General features: G+C 29.9%; 1 protein-coding gene across 1 annotated transcript in view; it reads right to left on the reverse strand.

The window, feature by feature from the left end:
- Window positions 1-669: 669 nt before the first annotated feature.
- The window catches only part of LOC106689904 (furin-like protease 2), a gene marked incomplete at its 5' end in the record, with an annotated part of 40,804 nt that continues 31,310 nt past the window's right edge, over window positions 670-10,163 (reverse strand). The window contains 4 exon segments of the mRNA XM_067051917.1: window positions 670-2,844; window positions 5,260-5,454; window positions 7,672-7,878; window positions 9,702-9,901. Coding sequence (XP_066908018.1) covers window positions 5,261-5,454; window positions 7,672-7,878; window positions 9,702-9,901 — 601 coding nt within the window.

Genomic DNA, 10,163 nt, shown 5'->3' on the forward strand with positions numbered 1-10,163 from the left:
GGGTAAGGAATTAACAAAGTTATTCCATGTATGGAATATTTATAACAGTCTTACAATTTTTCACTAGTTCCTTTGATGGACTGAAATATTGACTTGATCTTGGTAATTGTTTGCTTATATTTCCTCTTTCTTACATTTTAAATATTTCTATTATAACTGCTATACATTCATCCAATGTTATAAGTCAACCAAAATTTATAAAAAAATCTTGTATGTTTTTTTACTAATATGTTTCAAAGCAATATGACTATGTAATCACTTATAAAATTAATGGATAGTTTTATATGTTTGTAACATGTATTGTCCTTTTTTTTGTTATGTTTTTGATAGGTAACTAACAAATATAACACATTTCCAAGCTGTAAAACATACAATTATATATTTTTATGTTTATTTTTGTTTTTCATTATAATAATTATTGTTTATTGAATAAAGTTTAATTATTCTGAATAGTATTTTTTCTCTAGTAATTTCTTTGAAGTTCTATATGAAGATTGAGTTATCCCTCCTCCTGCAGATCATTTAGAATCATGGTATGTTTGGTGACATTGGATATGAGAAGGAACCTAAAACCTATAACAATCTCTGCATTTACATGCATATATTCAAGATTGCTCTTGAAAATCCTGAATTTAGGCTAAACAAAAATAAAATAAAATAAAATATTCCTTAGTTTTAAATAATTTTATTTTACAAATACACGATTTGTACACTAATACTTAACAATGTGACATTTATCATATTTACATGTTAACTAAACTCTTTCTCTTCTTAAAATATGTTTGCTCAAAATACCAAAGAACATATATATATATTTTTTCAATCACTTTCTCAATTATAAAAAATTCAACATTAATAAATGTGTGACCTTTCTTGGCATTAAGTGCAGTAGGCCGCTCATTCGAGAATTCGGAACGACCGATAGGTCGCTAAACATATAATAAAAATATAATTTAAATTTTTATTTATTTTTATCTTTTTTTTTTTTTTACATAATACACATATAAAATCCCGCTAACACGGAATACAAAACTGAATAATAGTGGCCACTGCAGTCAGTCTTTCACAATCTATAATAAATATATTTAGTAGTACATTTATTTTATAATACATACTATTGAAAAATAGCAAATAGATACAAAATATTTATAAACATAATATTATGAACAAAACCATTATGCAGTAGATTTAGAATGAGGACAAATACTGAGTGATAAGCTTTGTGAAAGTTTATTGTGCAGATTTTCATTTACATTATGAATATTAAATTTAATAATAATTAATATTTTTAATTCACTTTGAGTAAATATGCAATGAACCTAGAGACACAAATAAACATCCATAGCAATATATACTAATATTGATAAATTTTAATCATCAAATATTTTCTTATAAAGTATTAACTATACAACATCAAATTGACGATGACCAAAGGGCTATGCATTTATTACAAGCTGAAAATAAAATTTAACATCAAATATAAACATATAAAATGCATATACTATACACACATGCATAAAATAACAGCATCAGCAACCTTTGCCATCAATTTATATAAATTACAAAAAATTTTTCCCAATATTACTTAAGCGAATTGGATGTTGCCAAAATATTCAAGGTCACACATATAACTAACTATATACAATCACAATATTTGAGCCCTTATAAAGGGTAAAATTATACTTGAATTTAGAGCCCACGTTAAATGTAATCGTAAATATAATATATATATAAATGATAGACCGAATTATGGAGAAGATGGTCGGGGGTGCGGTCAAAAAGAAACAAAAAAATAACTTATAAAAACTACTTATTTGCTGATTTTTTATAAGATACAAAAAAGTAAATTAAATAATGCTAAAATTATTTAAATATAAGTGAAAATAAAATTATATACAAATGAAAAAAATAAGAAATAAAAATAGTTATAGTATAAATTAGGCAATGATAAGTATACATTCATAAAAAAAAAAAAAAACTAATAAACTACTCACTTTTACTTATTTATTATTATTTTTATTTTTTATTAATTCTTTTTTAACCTTTAATTGCTCTCACCTCACTTCTTTATTTTCTGTCTTTTAGTGTTAAAATTGTTTTTCTCATATTTAATTTTTTAATTTTATATGTGTATGTCTCCTGTTCATTTTTAACCTAATAGTTTACACAATTTGTTTTTTTCATGTACATATACTTATCATTGTCTACTTTATACCATAACTATTTTTATTTATTCTTTTGGTTCATTTTTATACAATTTTCTTTTCATTTATTTTTTTTTCATCATATTTATCCTACCTTAATTTACTTTTTTGTATCTTATTATCCTACAATGCCAAAATATTTTTAGTTCTTTTTGTATATTTTTGGCCCCGATGAAGCTCTTCAAAGTGGGGCGAAACATCGGCAAATAAATAGTTGTTAACTATTTGTTGGTTCCTTTTGACTGCACTCCCTGACCAACTTCTTCATAATTTAAGTAATCATAAATACAGCACAGCTTTACAACGGATATGAAATATTTACAGTTGAATCCAACATTTTTTTTTTTTTTTTTTTACACATAGGTATGTACATGTTCGACTTTTGAATCACATGGACAGTAGCCTAAGAGATAGCGATGAGTCCGGTACGTGGTATGCTTTAGCAGTCCTTGGTATACTGTGTCAGTACCATGCTGAGTTTGATTCCGTTCAGTTACCTGTTAAGACAATGGAAGGCCACAAGTTGGTTGGGTCATTTAGTAGCAGGTTTAAGGTAAAACTTTTTGGGTAACTTGATCGGTGGCTGGGTTTTTCTTTTCGGCATCGGTGAACCAGCCACGTATGACCTCCCGGACCGGATCTGAAAGAAGAATTAAATCAGATATTTTATTTTTGAAAATTGAAAATTGCATAATAAGAAATATTAAAAACTTATTTATTAGTGCCAACTTCTCAGCCAGAATTTCTAGCCTTCATCTTGGCTAAAAACAAGATAACAACCAATGGATATATAGAATGATTAGAAAATAAGAAAGTAATTAAAATTATGGATACATAGTGGTGACTGATGTGAATAGTTTAGTTATCTTGTTTTCTGTTCATAGCCCTGATGAAGGCCTGGCTGAAACTTAGGCACTGATAAATAAATGTTTACTTATTTGTGCTCTTCACTGACCACACCTCTAACCACTTTCTCCTCACATTCATTCATAGTTTTGTTAATACTGACCAAGAAGTTTCAAAGCATGGATGCCATACCATCTGTTAGCTGTATAAATAACTACATTAACTTCTAAACTATTCAGAAAATATTGTCAATTTATTATGTAGTTGAATTAGTCAGAGAGCCTGTGCAAAATAATTGACATGTGAACTTTAATAGCACTGTTTTGAACCTTTATTGCATTGTCAATTAAGAAATGGAAATCCACCAGTCAGATCATGCAACCTCAAAAAATGACAGCTATTTCAGAACTTTAAAAAAAAAAATATTAATTTTTCATTCGGAGCACTATATCTTAAAACTACCAACATCAGTAGAAAAACTAATAGAAAATTATTTAAAGTTGGTTAAATTTTCAAAAAATATGAGCTATTTACGTCCAATAGTTCCCCAGGTATAGGTTTTTAGAAAGTAATATTTCATAAAAAATGTACTGAAAAATGATGATGTACATCTCTATTAGCACTCAAATTAAAGAAAATTTAATCAGTTATAAAGTAATTACTGACACTTATCTTCATGGGAGTAGTAGTTTTCATTATATTTAACAAAATAAATTAACAAAGTATTGATTTATATTTGTTCAGACAAAATTTCATACACAAAATTTATATCATATGCAAATGTAAAAAAAAAAACTACTGCTCCCACGAAGATAAATGTCATAAACTACTTTATGTTAAATTAGCTTTATTTTGTGTGCTGCCAGACATCTGTAAGCCAATGACTCCTGAGATATATTTTTTCATAAATCAAAAATTTTGTCCAAACAACTATAAATCAATATTTTGTTAAATTTAATGAAAACTACTACTCTTATAAAGATAAATGTCATAAACTACCTTATGGGACATTAAACTAGCTATACTGGAAGATCGACAATTGACTGCGTGGAATATTAAAAGGAACATTGTCAGTCTGGGTGAGGTCAGAGAAAAAATTCAATTAGTCATAAAACTACTTCAGTTTTTTCTTTAATCGCACCTGGACTATGTTCCTTTTATAAACTAATTTTAAATTGAGTGCTAAAAGACATCTGTACGTCTCATGGTTCCTAAGATAAAGATTTAGATTTTTGCTCCTCTTGGAGTTGAAAGTACATGTTATGTCAGTGAAGCTACTATCATGTTTTTTCACTGTAATAATTAACAGCCATAGATGTGTTGTCACAACAACTGTTGTGATGTAAACTACATGAGAGCTGCCATTAGCTAGGTCTCTAGACTGTTTAAAATAAAATGACATTGACTTCTTGATATTTAAATTATTAATTCTGACGCAATTATTTGATACAATAATCATTTCATGGGAGAAGAGCGGCTCATTGGTAAGGTACTGTACTACTAATTTCAAGAACTCAGGTTCGAATCTGGCTGTGACAGATAATTATTTATTCTGCCACTGTAGCTGTGAGTCAACCTGGTGGGTTTGGCAGCCTTTTGGGGTCCACCCAGCCTCATAAAGTTGGTACCTTTAAATGGGGAAATATTAGGCAATCGAGCATGATTCTGACCAAATCATCTCCTACTTTACTTCCTTACAAAGTACCCCGGACCCCTGACTCTTCATGGGTTGTAGTGGTATTTATTTTTATTAGTCAATTCATCAATCAGGACATAATTTCATTTCATTAATAATCATTTTACAAATATATTGTGAGTACGATTATAAAATAAATTATTTTAACAATAATTTATTTAGATTTTTTTAATCAGTTATTTTGATGAAATCTCACAACATTTCCAGGAATATTCGATGTCACTTGAATTATTTGAGTGTCATGTTTAAGAATGTCCTACCAAGAAACAAAACCTCTTTGCATTGACAATATTAGCATAAGATGCACAATACCAGTTACCAGATGCATTGGAGAATGTTCAGGTCTTAAAACCACATTGCTGATATAATAACTTAGTTTTTACACCACCGAACAATTTTTTGACTTGGTTACTATTCTACTAAATGATTCAATTATTGCACAGTTTTATATATTAAAAAACAAAAAAAATAAATAAACTGAGAGAATAGATTTAAAAATGAAAACTAAATTACCTCATCTCACTTGTAGCGTTGCAAATAACAGAGCGAAAAGAATAAGTATTGCAAGGCAAGCTATAACGGCAATAATTGTTACTGTGACAAATGGCGAATATTCGGGCGGTTTTGTTCTCCTGTACTGTGGCTCCTCGGCAGAAAACACTTCATAACTTCTCCTTTTGCCAGCAGCTGCGGAGTGAGTCATTTCTTCTACACAAAATCATCAATTCACTTTGTTACAAGTTTCTCAAAATGCTTTATCTACGATAAAATATTAAAAACAATTTTTTTTTAATTAGTTGTAATGAAAAGCTCTTACTTATAAAATTTCTTTATTTTAACAGATCATAAACAACATTTCTGGGCCATTGCTCTATCACTAGATACTATAAATATAATTATATACTCTCATTTCATAACTAAACTGGTCAGCTTATTTAGTCTTAGGTATAATAGTCACACTAATCATTATTGCTGTCAAATTATTTTTAAATAAATTAATAAATAAAATTTCATATTTAATAAATAAGGAGAAATCTATGAGGATTATATAAACAAGACTTGCGATGGGGCGATAACCTGAAACATTGTTTATGATATATTACAATAAAAAAATTTAATAAGGAAGGGTTTTTCACTATAATTCATCTGGATTATCTCTATAGGAAGTCTGGTGAGTCAATTCATTTAAAACTTTTTGAGGTTAATGACTTCCATTTTGAATGAATAATTAATAAATATTTCATTCAAAATGGAAGTCATTAAACTCAAAAAATTTTAAATGAATGAACTATACAGTGGAATTCATTAAATAAATGCAAACTTGTCCAGTAATGAACCTATAATATTAAAACAATGTTTTATTAAAATAAATAGTAAAAAGAGATCTATTGTTACAAATCACAAACATTTGTTGTGCCCACATTATTAAATGTTGATCATACTATTATATAAAAGGAAGTACAATTTTTCGTTTATAATCACTAACCAAGAAAATTACTGAACCACTCTTTACCAAATTTTTACTTGGTTCATTGTTTCAGAAAGGTTTAGAAATGTATTCAGCAAGATATTTCATGACAAACTCTATCACCATGACAATTGACTGGTAGAAAATGGCTACAATGTACATTCCCGACAATATGTACCAAAGAATAATAAGGAGCTGGATGAGGGATCTCCTTAGCTAACTGATGAAATTAATTAGTTGGGAGGTATGTAGTATATATTGTATGTAGGGTACTGATCTCAATCATACCATTGTTGTAATTTTGTAAAATATCTTTTACACATTTGCAAGTTGTAAATTTATAAATTAAGTCAATAAAAAAGTATATACATTTCTGATATAACAGATATCGACAAGCAAAAATATTAATCCAAACAAATAATTTGTTCAAATTCTTAATTTTCTTTATTTATTTTTAAGATTTTGTGCTTCTGTGTGGATCTGACTGTGTCGGAAACATCTAAGGCTACTGAAAAAGAGCTTCCTCCTGATCTACGAAAGAATAGTTCTCTGTCAAAAAAGTTGCAGAGAATGGGTTCTTGGATTACTGAAAAGTTTGGATTACGGATTAGGGAAATTGGTGTAAAAAAAATTCAGCAATATGGATGTTCATAACTATGTAACTATTTAATTTTTTTTTATACATATTTTATTAGAAATTTGACAATGAAGTTTTAAAAAGTGGATAGTTTTTTATGAAGTCTGTTATTTATGTATTTATTTTTTTGCTGGTACTTCTGGAGAAACTTCTCGTAGAGGTTGTAAGGGAAGGACTTGCTGCCACGGAGTATCATTCTTTGTTGCCCACTTAAGAGTGTGAAAAAAAGTATTAATAAAAAATGAAAATTATTCACTGTATGGATTTATTTAAAACATGATAAAAAAAAAGAGTTCACTACCAAAATTTGCATTTTACATATTTCTTATATTAATTTAATTAGTTTCACAGAAACAAATGATTTATGCAAAAGACATGTATTTCTAATTCCAACAAAAGATAAACTCTTTACCCGATATCAAAACTGTAAAAATTTCTGCTTTCAATGTTTAAGGTGATTACAATAGCTTGCCTATAGATCGGGAAGTTAAAATGTTCTTAAACATGTACACTTTTATTTAATTAAAAATGTCATTGCCTGCTGAGTTTTCTCAGAAAATGTTGCTTTTTTTTTTTATTTATATATTTTTTCTTTATGCCAATTCAGATTACTGGAGTGTTTTGAGCTCGAAAGTTTGGATTACTGAGATTACACTATACCTATATACCTATACGTATATTACTATACCTATACCTACATTACTAAATATGTGTCAGAATCTGTATCAAATAGTTACAATTTTAATTTATTTTCAGCTTTCAGATATTAAAAAATATAGAAATTTCTCATATATGAAGTGAGAAATAAATTTGAACTTACTTAGCTGGCTATCTGAGAGCTGCGACAAAGAGGCTGATGGTATGCAAGTACCGTCATGTAGTAAACTACCTTTGTCACAAACAGTGCAGTTCTCGGACCCTGGTCCTGCACATTCGCTACAGCTAGAATGGCAAGAGTAGCATAGGCCCGAGCTGTCATCTTGGTACCTCTGCCTGGCGCATGTTGTACACGCATACGCTCCTCCACCTGCAAACATTAGAGTATCTTTTAACTTTTTATAGGGTTCTGATAAGTATAGTCAAGTTATGTAATAGAAAGTTGAGACATTTTGTTATTCTTGAGACGTCAGCAGTCAATGCTACTGACCTTCTCCCATAGGCAACGAGGATGTTATTGCTCAGCATACTGCTATTCTTTCTTTTTTCATACCCCTCTAATATATTATTTTTTTATTATTATGGCACTACAGTACCTACAAGAATCTGGGCCTGCTCCATCACAGCCAACCAATCTAAATCTCTAAGTCTCTTGCTCTCTCTTTTCATCTTTCAACATTTAACTGTCTTAAATCTTCCTCTATGTCATATAGCTATCTGATCCAGGAACATCCTGTTTTCCATTTCCCATCTGGTTTGCCATAAAGCATCTTTTTGGGTATCCTTTCATCTGACATCCTAACCATCTTATTCTTGCTCTTTTCACTTGGATGTTGATTCCCTAAACAGTTCTATCAGCTCCTCATTCATCCTTTTTATCCAAATTCCTCCTCCCCATATCCTTCTTAATATCTTTCTCTCCCAGGAGTTGAGCATCTGTTCTACTTTTCTTGGCAAGGGTCAAGTTTCTCCCCCATAGATCACTACTGGCCTTATGATGGTTTTGTAGATAACAACTTTCATTCTTTTAGATAGAGCTCTAAAAAACATCAATACTTTTTTGCAATGAGAAATAAAATCTATTTCCTGCTGTTATTTTTGCTTCTATTTCACTCTCTACTTTGTTGTCATCTGTAACCTCTCTAATGTATACCCTGTCCAAAATCCTCTCTTTGTCTTTTGTTCTGTAGCCACTAGTCAGTGCAGTTCTTTTGTATTGTTATGGCTAGTCGGTGCGGTCATCAGTTCCATTAGCATATGTCTCACTATATTTCTCATGTATAAATTATTAAAGTAAATTCTTTTGAATTGCGGTTTTCATGAGACAAAAATGTGGTCTACTGGTACTAGTTTTCTCTCAAGTCATTTTTTGTCCTTGAAGAAAGCTAGATAGTGGAGGTCCTGATAGCTGACTCAATTAGGAGGAGCACAAAATCTATAAAACCATGAAAAAATAATGGGAGTGAGATATGAAGAAGTTGAGAACCCATTTGTGAAAGTGCAAACAGAGAGCACCACTTTCCTTGCTAACTATGTGCAGAGTGAACCAGTCTCTAGATTTAATTTTGTGGTAAAAGAATTTGAGAAGGATAATCAAGTAATAACTCCAAAAATACTTAACCTGGCAGAAATGCTCTGGAAGAGCTCCGAATGTGCTAAGGAGGAAATCTGATAGGCCAATTTATTCCCCTGTGCTCCATGGGAAGTGAGTTTGATTTATAGTGGGGATAAAATTAAGTGAATAACAAGGATTATCTTATTGGATGAGAAATTAATTTGAATGGTAGATATTTTTTAGGAACTGAGAAAATTAGGAATCAGTTTGTAGTGATGGGGCTCACCAATTTTCTTGGATCGATCCTCCAAGTCAGTCAGTTGTCCTCAGTCTAAACTGTGAATGTTCACATGGGTTTGTGCCTGTCTGTGTATCTGGGTTTATGCCTTGAACATTGAAATATATTCTGCCGTAGTCAGTAGTTCTAGTGTGGTACCTATGAAGTTGGTATCTGATAATTCTTGTCTCGATGTGCTCTATATACTTATGAGATGCATTCTATAAGTATATTTACTTGGGCTCTTTGATTACTATGAATTACTTTAATTGATAATGTACAGAACAATTTGATATTGACATTGTTATATAGTAACATAAACATTTATTCATGCTAATAACTAAAAAAATATCATACTAACCATTGCAAGTGGAACAGAAGTGATGGCAGTTGGTGCAGCCATGCGGTGTACTGTACATATTACGAGGGCAGTGCAGGCGACATTGTCCTCTTGCCAAGGATCTTCCTTCTGTACATTTGATACATTCATCCCGTCTTCCTCCAAAGCATGATGAGCATCCTGGCCAACATTTCTTGCAGACATTTCCCCATCGATACCATCTTTCAATAAAAAAAGAAGTGAAATTATGATACATTTAAATCAAAATAGCTCTATTCATAATTTCATATTAAAAAATTTATATGGATTGAAAACAAGGATTAAATGCTACCTAAACACAGTGATTTATGTAAAAATATGTAATTTATTTTAATTCACCTTCTAACTGAAGTACAAGTATAATCCCACAAGTAATATCTTTTTTTTTTAATACACAATTCTGTTTATTTATCTTTTTCTAAGTTATTTATTTATTTTTAAATT

This window comes from Halyomorpha halys, unplaced genomic scaffold (assembly GCF_000696795.3).
Source record: "Halyomorpha halys isolate HHAL.00 unplaced genomic scaffold, Hhal_1.1 Scaffold47.1, whole genome shotgun sequence".
Classification (NCBI taxonomy): domain Eukaryota; kingdom Metazoa; phylum Arthropoda; class Insecta; order Hemiptera; family Pentatomidae; genus Halyomorpha; species Halyomorpha halys.